Below are 14,615 nucleotides of genomic sequence, written 5' to 3' on the forward strand. Positions count from 1 at the left end.
CCGCCGCCATTACCGCTGCGCTGAATATCAGCGCAAACTTCTCTATTGGCGCAGAAGCCCTCTTTGGGCGGTAACTGGCCGCAAAGCTGGCAGCGCCTTACTGAATTTCTAGGCCAAAGACTTGCATTTATATAGCGCCTTCACCACCTCGGGACGCCCCATAGTGCTTTACAGCAAATTAATTCTTTTTTTAAGTGTAGTGACTGTTGGAATGTAGGAAACGCGGCAGCCACTTTTGTACACAGGAAGCTCCCACAAACAGCCATGTGTTAAATGACCAGTTAAACTGTTTTCGTGATGTTGGCGGAGGGATAATTATTGGCCAGGACACTGGGGAAGAACTCCCCCCTGCTCTTCTTCCAACAGTGTAGTCACTGTTGAGAGGGCAGATGGTGCTCCAGTTTAACATCTCATTTGAAAGCTGGCACCTCCGACAGTGCAGCGTTCTCACCGTACTGTACTGAGGTGTCAACCTGGGTTACGTGCTTAAATCTCGAGTGGGTTTTGAACCCACAACCTTCTGACTCAGAGGCAAGAGTGCTACCAACTGAGCCACAACTGACACCTTTTGATTTTTTTAATGTATATGTATGTATATGTGTGTACGTATATGTATGTATGTGTATATTTTTCTTGTTGGCGTCAGGTTGACGTGGCTTCAGGTTGATGTTGCTTACATGTGTGACCAAAGAGACACGGGAGCTGGGAAGGCGAGACTATTATATCACAAATGATGTTCTTGATTATTAGGTTGGAATGAGTGGTGTTTGAGGACCTCAGCCAAGGTTACCTACTGTTCAGTGGTAGGATTCCACTGGTTATATTTTGGTTGTAGCTTAAGGTGCTGATCTCATCTTTTCGCAAAATAATGAATACACCAGAGGGTTTTCCAGATACAGCACCGAGGGAGAGACTAGAACATGAGAGAGAGGAGATTCGAAGTGCAGAGACACCTTTGAAAAGCTGATCATACGAACCCTTTGGGCTCGATTTTCCAAGCCCCGAGGAGGCGGGTTTGGAGGCGGGAGTGGTGGGAAAATTGCAGAATCAGGGGGGCAGGAACCCATCCCGCCTCCGTGCCAATGTCCCAGGAGGCGGGTAACCGACCTGTGCTGGGAGCCGACTCCCCGAGGCGGGAAGGGGATTAGTGCCAATTAACTGCCTGTTAACAGGTAGTTAACGGGCAGTTTTTTGCCTAATCCCTATTTTTAGCCCTGAAGTGTGGGCTTCCCGACGGCTCTGAACCACGCCAAGTTAGCGAGGCGGGCCATCGGTCTGAAGGGGTTGGAGGGGTCGAGATGTCCGTTGTGCAGATGAGTGATGGGTGCATGTGTGCAGAGGTAAGTGTGTGAGGTGTGTGTAAAGTGTTTTAATAAGTTTCACTTACCTTTACTTTCTCCTGCAGGCTTCCTTCCTTCAGTTCTCGGGAGTCCCTCAGTTCACCGGCACAGAAAGCAGAATGGCCGCTGAACTGTCAAAAGCTGCAGCCTCTGCTTTCTGGTCTGGAGAGATCTCTAACTGAGTCTGAGTAGAAGGACTCAAGTTAGAAGACAGATTGTCAGTGTTTGACAGCTTCACAGAACAGTCAAACGCTGGTTTTTCATCTGTCAAAAGCTCTTGACAGATGAAATGTCAATCACTGACGTCACCCGTAACCAGGTGTCCCTTACTTGGCCTGCTGAGCCCGCTGGGCGGGCTTAACAAGGTCAATCAAGGGAAAATAGCGTAAGTTGGCCACAAGTCGATGGAGGCGGGACTACAACCCAAAAAGTGGGAGTCCCGCCTCCAAAAGCTCCCCATTGACAAAATCGAGCCCTTTGAGTCTGAATGTGTTGTCTCCTGTGTTGCAAATCTGTCAAGAATCAAAGCTAACTTGAAACCATCGAGCTTAGTACAGCTTGGTAGAAGAGATTGGGTCCTCATCTCAATAACGCAGAGCAGTAAATGAGATTGGAATGGACCCGGGGGTTCCACTTACCAGACATGTGCTTTTTAAAATTATATTGTATTAAGGTATTTGGCAAAAGAACCAGCGGGGAGATGAGATTTTTTAAAAACGTTGTGATCTGGAACGCGCTGCCTGAAAGGGCGGTGGAAGCAGATTCAATAACTTTCAAAAGGGAATTGGCTAAATACTTGAAGAGGAAAGTTTGCAGGGCTCCGGGAAAAGGCAGGGGAATGAGACCAGTTGGATAGTTCCTTCAAAGAGTCAGCGCAGGCACAATGGGCTGAATGGCCTCCTCCTGTGCCGTGTCATTCTATGATTCTAACCCTTCATTTTCAAGCTCCACCAATGACCTGGTTTATTTCAAAGCTATAAAGACCGAAAGACCCCAGGTTCGACTCCTGGGGCCATGCAGATGATCTGCGCTGTGGCAGCAGGCGGGATGGTACAACTGACCATGAGCTAAGGAAGGGGGGAAAAATGACGCCAGCTAGTAAAGGGCATGCTTTTAGGACAGGATTGCAGTTAGCAATGGGAGTCCTCTTGCGTGTTGGATACCCCCTACAGCCACTTAGCACGTAAGACTGCGCCGCAAATGAAGAACACCATTTTAGGGTAGACCTGCTGCACAGGCCTGCTGTATCTCATCAAGAGTCAACGTCTTCAGGGGGAAAAGGGGAGAAATTGGAAAGAAAATTTGGGTGGAAATTAAAACACTCCCGTGTTAAACAGTTCCTGGTTTAGCGAGGGGTGGTGTGTAGTTAGCGGGCAGGCTATGGTGGGAGAGGGTGAGGGCAGGACTTTGACTCCTCGCCATGCCGATGATATCCCAGACACACAGTAACAAAAATAATCAACCCTGCCAGGGCTGAGTAACCTGACGACAATTGTTTTATTCATGAAAGTAACTTTGATGCCTCGCACGCTGGCGGCTGATGATTGCTATCAGCGTTACACAGAAGCAAGTGGATACTGAAGAGACGTTTACAGAATGAGCAAAGAAGCGTGACGCTTGCAGTAGAATGGGGGCAGGCGGCCAATGGTAAGGGTTGTGCTAGCAAAAGGGGGAAAACCCCGTACCACTCATTCCAGCTGTTTACGCGACTAGGTTTGATTTGGGGAGATGTTCCCTTGTCTATAACAACCGCGCAGATCCTTTTCCAGTCGCTGGATGCTCCCAGATAGAATTTTAGGATTTTTTTTTCTTTTCTTGATGCGGTGGAGAAAATATTCCTGCAATTCTTCTCGCTTTCAAGAGAAGTGACCCTTGCATCGGGAATTGTTGGTTTTGCAAGGCAGGATTTCTTTTCGTGTAGGCACCTCGCTCGTTCAGCAGCCTTGTGCCGGAATCGTCGTTGTACAGTAAATGCTATTTTTGGGTGACTTTAAGATGTGGGCGTGCATTTTGGGTGCAGCAAAAGGACTTGTATTTGAAGCTCAGATGAAACAAAAACGAGGCCGGTGTTTAAAAGGTCGCTGAGCAGTCGGAGGCCGCTTGCGTGTTGGATACGGCCGTGGGTCACCTCTTGTTCTTGAGGCGGTGGCCATTGGATCGTGTCCCCCCTCGGCACCAGAAATGATGTGCATGCAGTGGCATTTTTTAAGAACAGTGTTTGTCTTCTCATCTCACTGTGTCTGATTAGTATGGCGGGGAGGGGTGGTGTGGGGCACCTTGGCCTGCTACAGCAAGGAGCTTGGCCCTCCTGGAATGAGGAGAAAGTAATTATAGAATCATACAGCACAGAAGGAGGCCATTCGGCCCATCGTGCCCATACTGGCTCTTTGAATGAGCTATCCAATGCGTTCTACAGCCACCCCCCCCCCCACCCCTCTGCTCTTTTCCCGTAACCCTGCAAATTTTTTCCTTTTCCAGGTATATATCCCAATTCCCTTTTGAAAATTAGTCTTGAATCTGCTTCCACCACCCTTTCAGGCGGTGCATTCCAGACCACAACAACTTGCTGAGTTACAAAGAAAAAATAATTCTCCTCATCTCCCCTCTGGTTCTAATCTCTGGGTTTCCAACTGTTCCGATGGCTGATGAGACTATTTCTGCTCAAAACACCCCCTCCCCAAGAGTGAGAGTCTGGCTCACGTAAGCAGAAACTGATGACTTAGTTGGTTTTCCTGCATATCTGGAGTGTTGTGTGCAGTTCTAGTCACCTATTGATAGGAAGCACGTCGTTCCCCTTAATGAGATACTAGACGCAGGCAACAACAGTGACTCCGGGTATCAGAAATTTAAGTTAAATGCAAAGGTTAAGGAATTTGGACTCCGTTTCTTTGGAATAGAAGAGGATTCATTGACGTTTTGAAGATTGCAAAGGGGATTGACAAAGTTTAGCCAGTGGAATTGTTCACTATTGTGAAGGGTTCAAATTCCAGGGAATGTGAGTTAAAAATCTGGAGGTCAGGAGTGACAATCAGAAGCCATGCAGGAGGGTTTCATCCAAAGGGTAATATATCAAATGGTATGTTGGCCTTTATTACAAGAGGATTTTTGAGTATAAGAGTAAAGACGTCTTACTGCAATTATATAGTGCCCTGGTGAGACCACACCTGGAGTATTGTGTACAGTTTTGGTCTCCTTGCCTAAGGAAGGATATACGTGCCATAGAGGGAGTGCAACGAAGGTTCACCAGACTGGTTCCTGGGATGGGGGGATTGTCCTATGAGGAGAGATTGAGTAGACTAGGCCTATATTCTCTAGAGTTTAGAAGAATGAGAGGTGGTCTCATTGAAACATACAAAATTCTTACAGGGCTCGACAGGGTAGATGCAGGGAGAATATTTCCCCAGGCTGGGGAGTCTAGAACCAGAGGTCAGAGTAATGGGTCGGCCATTTAGGACTGAGATGAGGAGAAATGTCTTAAATTAGAGAGTGGTGAATCTTTGGAATTCTCTACCCCAGAGGGCTGTGGAGGCTCAGTCGTTGAGTATATTCAAGACAGAGATCGATAGATTTTTGAATATTAAGGGAATCAAGGGATATGGGGATAGTGCAGGAAAGTGGAGATAAGGTAGAAGATCAGCCATGATCTTATTGAATAGCGGAGCAGGCTCAAAAGGCCAAATGGCCGACTCCTGCTCCTATTTCTTATGTTATATGATTGTGGAATAAGTTACCCATCAGCCCTGTGCTTGTTGACCTACATTGGCTCCCAGTCCGGCAAAGCCTTGATTTTAAAATTCTCATCCCTGTGTTCAGATCCCTTCATGGCCTCGCCCCCTCCCTATCTCTGTAACCTCCTTGAGCCCTACAACCCTACGAGATCTCTGCGCTCCTCCAATTCTGGCCTCCCCGATATTAATCGCTCCACCATTGGCGGCCATGCCTTCAGCTGCCTAGGCCCTACGCTCTAGAATTCCCTCCCTAAATCTCTCGGACTCTGCACCTCTCCTCCTTTTAAGATGCTCCTTAAAACCTACCGCTTTGACCTACTTGTCCTAATATCTCTTTATGATGCTTGTTTTCAAATTTTGTTCGATAACGCTCCTGTGAAGCGCCTTGGGACTTTTTATTATGTTAAAGGTGCTGTATAAATGCAAGTTGTTGTTGTTGAAAGCCTATTGAAGTAGACAGTATAGGTGGGTTCAGAACTCAATTACAGGAAACTTTGTGATATCCGGCACCGACGGGACCGAACTGTTGCCGTTATATCAAAACTGCCGGACATGTTGAAACATACGGAGATTTTCAGCTCCGTGTGAATCAACAAACCCTGTTGCTTAGCAACAGCTTCAGAACAGTTGGCTGCAGCTTAAAAGCGTCTCTAGCTGAAGCTGTTGCTTAGCTACAGACCTTGCAGAGCCTGACTGGGGAAAAAAAAGCAATGAGAAGTAAAAATACTTATAGAAAACGGCTCCTGAATTTTGCCGGTAGATAGAGCTTTCCGGACTTTTAACCTCCGGATAAACCAAAGTTTCCTGTATATATGTTTCTAGGGAGAAAGGATTGAGGGAGAGGATGAGAACATAGGAACAGGAGGAGGCCATTCAGCCCCTCGAGCCTGCTCCGCCATTCAATGAGATCATGCCTGATCTGCGACCGAACTCCATATACCCGCCTTTGGTCCATATCCCTTAATACCTTTGGTTAACAGAAAGGTATCAATCTCCGATTTAAAATTAACAATTGATCGAGCATCAATTGTCGTTTGCGGAAGAGAGTTCCAAATTTCTACCACCCTTTGTGTGTAGAAGTGTTTCCTAATTTCACTCCTGCAAGGTCTGGCTCTAATTTTTAGACTCTGCCCCCTAGTCCTAGAATCTCCAGCCAGTGGAAATAGTTTCTCTCTATCTGTTCCCCTTAATATCTTGAAAACTTCGATCAGATCACCCCTTAACCTTCTAAATTCTAGGGAATACAACCCTAATTTGTGTAATCTCTCTTCGTAACTTAACCCTTGGAGTCCGGGTATCGTCCTGGTAAACCTACGCTGCACTCAATCCAAGGCCAGTATATCCTTCCTAAAGTGTGGTGCCCAGAACTGCTCACAGTGCTCCAGGTGTGGTCTAACCAGGGTTTTGTACAGCTGCAGCACAGCTTCTACCCCCTTGTATTCTAGTCCTCTAGATATAAAGGCCAGCATCCCTTTAGCTTTTTTGATTTTCTGTACCTGTTCATGACATTTTAATGATTTATGTACCTGGACCCCCAAGTCTCTGGACCTCCACTGTTTTTAGCCTTTCACCATTTAAAAAGTACTGTACCCTGTTCATCCTTGATCATCCCAGATTATAATTACTCAACCATTGGTGGCCGTGCCTTCTGTTGCCTAGGTCTTAAGCTCTGGAATTCCCTGCCCAAACCTCTCCTCCTCTCTACCTCTCTTTCCTCCTTTAAGATGCTCCTTAAAACCTACCTCTTTGACCAAGCTTTTGGTCACCTGCCCTAATTTATCCTTATGCGGCTCGGTGTCAAATTTTTTGTCTTAAAATACTCCTGTGAAGCACCTTGGGACGTTTTACTATATAAATAGAAGTTGTTGTTTTTAGGTCCAAAGTGGATGACCTCACATTTGTCTACATTAATGTGGGTAATCACCAAAAAAGAGGCAAATTTCTTGGACCTGGTGGTCTTTCTCTGTTGCTAAACGTGGTTGCGTTCTTGCGAAATGTTGGTCTGTTTATTTATGGATGGTTTACTAATGATTGTCCTGTATCAGTTGATTTGGTACCAGCACACTTAGTCCTGGGCAGTGTGGAGCGGACCTCTATGTTACCCTGTTTATTGAGCTGTGTTTAATCATTTATGAGACTTGCCATCACTAACACAGTGAATGGGAACTGGAGCTCCAATGCATTAAAGATGTTGGGGGAGGGTAGAAAAGGAGATTTCTACATGGAAGTGGGGAGGGCGCGGGGCAGGAATTTGGGACGGAACCTGGTGAGTATCTGCCCATTTAAATACCGCCCCGCCCTAAATTTTGGGTGGGGGGGGTGGTGAGTGAGTCTTCATCAAGGAATAGTTTCCAGGCTACGCTGGAAATTCCTCCTCTTAAGCCCCGATTTGGCCCCCGCGGCACTCCTACCAGCAGGGGCTTGGCGAGAGTTTCGTTCAGGACCTGGTTGAAGTCCCCAACAAACAAAAGTAATCCATCTGGTGTCTCCAACTCTGGTTGGCCGTATTCCTGGAGGATTCATCACATGGCCTCCAACCACCCCGCCCGGTCAATCAGCCTTTTACCCAATATCTCCAATATTTGGAAAACTAATAAATGAAAGTGTTCATTTAAAAAAAAAAAAAAAAAAAAAAAAAAAATGTTTTGCTTAACGTCCCTCTTAATATTCTCCTGGGTTACTTGCAACAGTGTCCAGGTAATTAATCTTTAATTCCTGGAGAAGTTGGCAACCCCTCAATCCATCCCAGAGAGGATCAAAGCCCTTAGTTCCTTCAGGAGCTGAAGCAACAAAAATCCTCTTTTTGGCTTCAGCCTAGGAAGGGCCACAGGGTCCCCATATTAGAAGGACTGGGTGACGCACCAAGTTATGCCACTAGATAAAGCACTGGTTAGGCCACAACTGGAGTATTGCGTCCAGTTCTGGTCACCACACTTTAGGAAGGATGTGAAGGCACTTGAGCGAGTGCAGAGGAGATTTACCAGAATGGTTATGGAGATGGCGGATCTTAGCTACAAGGACAGGTTGGAGAAGCTGGATTTGTTTTCATTAGAGCAAAGGAGGTTGAGGGGTGATTTGATAGAGGTGTACAAGATTATGACGGGTTTGGATAGGCTAGACGGGGAAAGGCTGTTCCCACTAGTTGATGGTACAAGGACTAGGGGACACAGATTTAAGGTTTTGGGCAAGAGATACAGGGGGGACGTGAGGAAAAACTTTTTTACGCAGCGAGTGGTGAGGACCTGGAATTCGCTGCCGACGGAAGTGGTGGAAGCGGAGACACTCAATGTTTTCAAGGGGAGACTGGATAGGTACTTGAGGGAAATAAACTTGCAGGGCTACGGGGAGAGAGCGGGGGAATGGGACTGACTGGATTGCTCTACAGAGAGCCGGCACGGACTCGATGGGCCGAATGGCCTCCTTCTGTGCCGTTATGACTCTATAAGATCGGAACAGGCGTCTTTGATTTGTCTTCAGAGGCATGGGCCACCTGCCCCAAACATGATGATGACCCCCGTCACGCAATTGGAGATTGGGTATGTGGCTGGCTCCATTGACAGACTGAAACTCTGCTCCACCGCACTTCCGTCGGCGGAGTGGGACTGCTGTTTTTTCGTGTTGTACTGGAGCAGTGCAGAGCCACAGGTTAGATTACCTTGTGGGGCTCCTTTCATCCTGTTATTTATAAGGGACGGAGGAGGTGTTGTGTGAAGGCCTCGCATCTGACCTCGGTGGGGGGGGGAAACTGAATGGAATGCCATCCCCTGCCATTCTCTTGCAGCTTATTGTGGCTGCTCAGTGACGCTGCCAGTTGAGTTGGAGCAGGTCACCTTCCTGCCCTCGCAACTGCAGCTGGAAAGTGGTTCAGGCCTGCTGATGAGAAACCGAGCACTTCACATCCTCGAGTATTGGCAACAGAGCTACCAAACCTTTGGAGTTGCTGGCCACACTGTGCACTTCTAACCCCAAGTGTAAACCATTGGCACAGGCTAACTATTTAGAATAAATGATGCCTTGGTGCTCAACCTCTTCTATTGTTTTTCAGTCACAATGAAAGAACTACCACGTTCCAGGACCCAGTGACAGGGGTGGTGCCCATCGAGAACTGCATCTTCAAGCTGGAGGACAAGTAAGTCTCTCATGACCTTTTCTCTCCATCTTATTGACAGTTTTCCTCTCTCGCACCTCTGCTATAGGGGTCTGGTTCAATGTGTGCTGGTTGCTCTCTCTCTCTCCATCTTCTGAAAGGCTCTAGTTCCATGGGTCCTGGTTGCCATCTCACTCTTCATCTCCTGAAGAGGTCTAGTTCCATGGGTCCTGGTTTCCCTCTCTCTCCTCATCTCCTGAAAGGGTCTCGTTCCATGGGTCCTGGTTGCCCTCTCTCTCCTCATCCCCTGAAGGGGTCTAGTTCCATGGGTCCTGGTTTCCATCTCACTCCTCATCTCCTGAAAGGGTCTCGTTCCATGGGTCCTGGTTGCCCTCTCTCTCCTTATCTCCTGAAGGGGTCTAGTTCCATGGGTCCTGGTTGCCATCTCACTCTTCATCTCCTGAAGTGGTCTAGTTCCATGGGTCCTGGTTGCCCTCTCTCTCCTCATCTCCTGAAGGGGTCTAGTTCCATGGGTCCTGGTTTCCCTCTCACTCCTGAAGGGGTCTCGTTCCATGGATCCTGGTTGCCATCTCACTCCTCATCTCCTGAAGCAGTCTGGTTTCATGGGTCCTGGTTGCCAACTCTCTCCTCATCTCCTGAAGGGGTCTCGTTCCATAGGTCCTGGTTGCCAACTCACTCCTCATCTCCTGAAGGGGTCTCGTTCCATGGGTCCTGGTTGCCATCTCACTCCTCATCTCCTGAAGCAGTCTGGTTTCATTGGTCCTGGTTGCCACCTCATTCCTCATCTCCTGTGGGGGGGTCTAGTTCCATGAGTCCTGGTTGACCTCTCTTTGCTTACCTCCTGAAGGGCTCTAGTTCCGTGGGTGCTGATTGCCCTCCACGACCTTGTCGAAATACCATTCGCCGCATGCGAGTCTTCACAGCGAGTGTCTGCAGTCCAGTCAACGGTGGGTGACTGCTGACCCTGATCCTGGCTGATTTTTTTAATTATCTTTTCCCTAAAGCAGAGACACTGAGACCACTTGTAGCCTGTGCTGCTGCCCAATTTGAGATCAGCTAACTTAGCAAAGACCAGGGGAATGAAAAACAGGACCTCCCAGGTCTCTCTGAATCAGCTACTTGCTGGATTCATTTGCTGAGCTGGACTTTGTGATGACTAATAAAGAGGGACCAAATTTTCATCTCTACTCCTTACTTGTGTTTAGTTTCAAATGTACAGCTGCTAAGAAATAGCGCTGCTCAAATTGATACTTCAAGTACAAAAGACAGGAATATTGTTTTATTCTGGCCTCTTGCGCAATCCTGATTTTAATCGCTCCACCATTGGCGGCCGTGCCTTCAACTGCCTGGGCCCTAAGCTCTAGAATTCCCTCCCAGTACACCGCCACCTCTCTCTCCTCCTTTTAGACGCTCCTTACTCTACCTCACTCTCCTCTTTTAAAAACCTACCTCTTTGACCAAGCTTTTAGTCACCTTTCCCAATCTCTCCTGAGGTGGATCGGTGTCAAAACTCTGTTTGATAATCGCTCCCGTGAAGCGCCTCGGGATGCTTTACGACGTTAAAGGCGCTGTATAAGTACAAGTTGTTGTTTATTTTGAGGAACCCGTCTGAAGGAGCAAGGCCCATAGGGGTTCATGACATTGGGCGATAGTGTAAAACGAGGGATAGTGGATCAGCTGCGCTTTCCAGAATTGTCTCCAAGGTGATCTTCCTAATTGATTGCTAATTATGCCTGCAGCCAATAGGAAATATTTCCACAAGCGCCCAAAACAGGCTGCAGCCCACCGAGTTGGTGGCACATACAAATTTGTTTGTCACCTAGTTGCAAAGCCTCTTTGGACTCAACAGAGCCTCTACAGAACAAAGCATGCCGATAAACGAGTTTGCGATTGTCATTTGCGCACTGGCGCCATCCAAACGATCACTTTGGTGTTGGGGGGCGGGTGGTAATTTCAACCTGACTCACCGGCGGGGAATCCCATGGGATTGGGTGGAACGCCGGTTTTATACCTCGCTCGATATTACTCGCCCCTGTAGAGTAAAATCGGCCAGCGTGTAAAACCAGCCTTTCACCTGATCGCGGTTAAAACTGTCCCCCTTTGTCTCTGACAGTCTCCTGGCGCTGTTGTCAATTCAGCTAGGATGGGTTCAGCAGCAAGCAGAATTCTCGAGTCGTGAGCTAGTCCTGAGAAGAGTTCTGAGAAATATGAAGACTCCGTATAATCCGAAACGTAATGAAACTTCCTATTCATCACAACTCCCTCTGTTTGTCACATTAACGAGCTATAACTGGGAAATGGGTGTGTGTGAATGTTAAACTCACGACTCGTAGCTTACTGTGCGTGCCAACAGCGCTGGTCTCAATAAATCACTATTGACAGACGTGCTTCGAGGCAGAACCAAGAAGCTTGCTCTTTCAGACTCTGAGGCAATGTTTTTGAGCCATTAATGAAATGTGAATATTTCTATTTATCGGAGCTGGTTTGTGCACTGAGAGAGTCGGGGAGGCCTCGGGATATATATCAGACACTTGCACATTAAGTTAAATTGTTATATTGGATTTCAGAAGAATTTGGAAGTTTCATTGACTAGAATTCATTTTCTTTGAAATGAAGATGTTGCTTTATAGCTTAGCTGAGCAGAGAAATAGGGCAGCTGAGCCAGCCGTGGCTCACTCGCCTCTGAGTCAGAAGGTTGTGGGTTCAAGTCCCACTCCAGGGACTTGAGCTCAAAAACTAGGCTGGCACTCCAGTGCAGTGCTGAGGGAGTGCTGCACTGTCGGAGGTGCTGTCCATCAGCTGAGACGTTAAACCGAGGCCCTGTCTGCCCTCTCGGGTAGACGTAAAAAGTCACTTGCATTTCTACAGCGCCTTTCAGGACATCCCAAAGCGCTTTACAGCCAATGAAGTACTTTTTGAAGTGTAGTCACTGTTGTAAATGTGGGAAACGCGGCAGCCAATTTGCGCACAAACAGCAATGTGATCATGACCAGATAATCTGTTTTTTTTTTTGGTGATGTTGATTGAGGGATAAATATTGGCCCAGGACACCGGGGATAACTCCCCTGCTCCTCTTCAAAATAGCGCCATGGAATTATTTTCCGTCCACTTAGGTTTGACCTCGCATCCGAAAGACGGACTGCTCGCAATGTGAATCTGCTGTAGTTTCAGTAAAGTGACTAAACCTCGGCAAAACGTTTGAAAAAGACAGTGTCTGTGAGTGTTGATGAAGCGGAGAGAATGCGGGAGGCGATTTCCCCTCTGGGCACTGAGGAAATGTTCCCTCTGTGTGCATGAGCTCATGGGGCTGAATTGCTACAAAGCTATTATGGGACTGAAAGATTAAATTCCAACAATCTTCCTTCAGCACAGCAGCTACTCTGTGACTAGTCTAGCGCCTTTGATTCTGGATTTATAAATGGAACGGGAGAGGATCCACAAAATTTTCAGGCTCCTAATTATTTCAGTACAGTTTTTTTTGGCTTGCCTTAAGTCAAAAACTTTGAGCCAGAGATCGTAGCCTATTTGGTTTAGCATAGAAAAACCACATGTACAGATACAATACACTACACATACATAACATACCAATATAATGCATACATATGGTAGCATATACACTATGGTAGCATAGTGGTTATGTTACTGGACTAGTAATCCAGAGGTATATGTGTGGACTAATGATCCGGAGACGATGGGGGTGATTTTCATTCAGAAGTTGGGAAGGAGGCGGGACTACAACTTTCGGGGTTGCAGTCCCGCCTCCATCGAGATGCGGCCAATCCACGCGATTTTAACTTGATTGACCTTGTTGAGCCCGCTCAGCAGGCCAATTAAGGGCCACCCGGCAACAGGTGATGTCACAGACTGAAATTTCATTTGTCAAGGCCTTTTGACAGATGAAATATCAGTGTTTGACAGCTGTTTGAAGCTGTCAAACACTGGCAGTCTTACTTCTAACCTGAGTCCTTCTACACAGACTCAGTTAGAAATCTCACCGGCACAGAAAGCTGCAGGCTGTCACTTTTGACAGATCGTAGCCATTCTGCTTTCTGTGCTGGTTAGATGATGGACTCCCGAAACCTAGAGGAAGGAAGGCTGAAAAGGTAAGAAAAGACATCTAAAACTTATTTAATCACTTTAGACACTCCAGCACACTTACCTTTGCGCTCATGCACATATCACTCACCTGAACGCCTACATCTCGCCCCCTCCAAGCCCTTCAACCCGACGGCCCGACTCCTCTAACTTGGCGTGGTTTGGAGCCGTCGGGAATCCCACACTTCAACCTTAAAAATAGGGATTAGGCTAAAAACTGCCTGTTAACTACCTGTTAACAGGCAGTTAATTGGCACTAATCCCTTCCCACCTTTGAAACTTACATGGAGGCGGGTTGGGGGCGGGATGGTGTCGGGACCCCCGAATTCGGGACTTTAACCCCCCCGCACACCTCCAAACCCCACTCCACGGGTCAATGAAAATCGACCCGGATGAGTTCAAACCTCACCACGGTAGCTGGGGCATTTAAATTCAGTTAATTAAATAAAAAAGAATCTGGAATTTTAAGAAAAGCTTGTATCAGTAATGGCGAACATGAAACATGAAAGTGTCATAAAAACCACTAATTGGTTCACTAATGTCCTTCAGGGAAGGAAATCTGCCATCCTTACCCGGTCTGGCTCCAGACCCACTGCAATGTGGTTGACTCTTAACTGCCCTCTGAAATGGCCCAGCAAGCTGCCCCATTGTATCAAACCACAAGGAAAACCTTCACCTTACTGACTGCAGCGGTTCAAGAAGGCACCTCACCACCACCTTCTCGAGGGCAATTAGGGATGGGCAATAATTTTTAAAAATACAACACGTACTACCTGTACACATATAACAGATGTACATCAATAACACATATGCACGCAATATGCACAGATATAACGCACATGGATACACCAGAAACACATGCACACAAATTCAGCACATAACAATATGCAACATCAGCTATTCAATCAGTATCCGGGAATTCTATCTGTATTTTCAATCTTTTTCTAAATACTGTTGCATTTGTCATTGCAGGCCAAAATCTAACATGTCAAACCGGGCAGGAGGAGTGCGAGGTGAAGGAGGAGGGGGGCATCGCCCAACCAGCATTGCCAGTGAGATGTCCAATCACACATTGGTTTCAGAAACCTCTCAGGAACAGGCAGTCAGGGTAAGCATGGTACTTCACGGCAGTTCAGGCACATGGAAGGGTGAAGATGGCACGCTATTACAATACAGACAGACCCGTCGGATGGGAGGGTGAAGATGGCATGTATTACGATACAGGCACACGTTCGCCTGTTGTATGGGAAGGTGAAGCTACCACCAAAAGAACAAACGGTCATTGACGTCACTGCACTGGGCAGCCTTGGCAATGTACCTAAAACTGGTTCAACCAGTACCCGC

At 47.2% G+C, this 14,615-nt stretch overlaps 1 protein-coding gene across 8 annotated transcripts in view; it reads left to right on the forward strand.

The window, feature by feature from the left end:
- The window catches only part of plekha6 (pleckstrin homology domain containing A6), a 353,735-nt gene that overhangs the window by 235,253 nt on the left and 103,867 nt on the right, over positions 1-14,615 (forward strand). For all 8 annotated transcript variants that reach the window (XM_086011107.1, XM_086011108.1, XM_086011109.1 and 5 more), the window contains exons 2-3: positions 9,114-9,197; positions 14,244-14,379. In XM_086011107.1, coding sequence (XP_085867233.1) covers positions 14,257-14,379 — 123 coding nt within the window. In that variant the 5' untranslated portion in view covers positions 9,114-9,197; positions 14,244-14,256. The remainder of the gene's footprint in view (positions 1-9,113; positions 9,198-14,243; positions 14,380-14,615) is intronic.

Source organism: Somniosus microcephalus, chromosome 18, assembly GCF_052327205.1.
Source record: "Somniosus microcephalus isolate GS21.2 chromosome 18, FLI_Smic_1.0, whole genome shotgun sequence".
Classification (NCBI taxonomy): domain Eukaryota; kingdom Metazoa; phylum Chordata; class Chondrichthyes; order Squaliformes; family Somniosidae; genus Somniosus; species Somniosus microcephalus.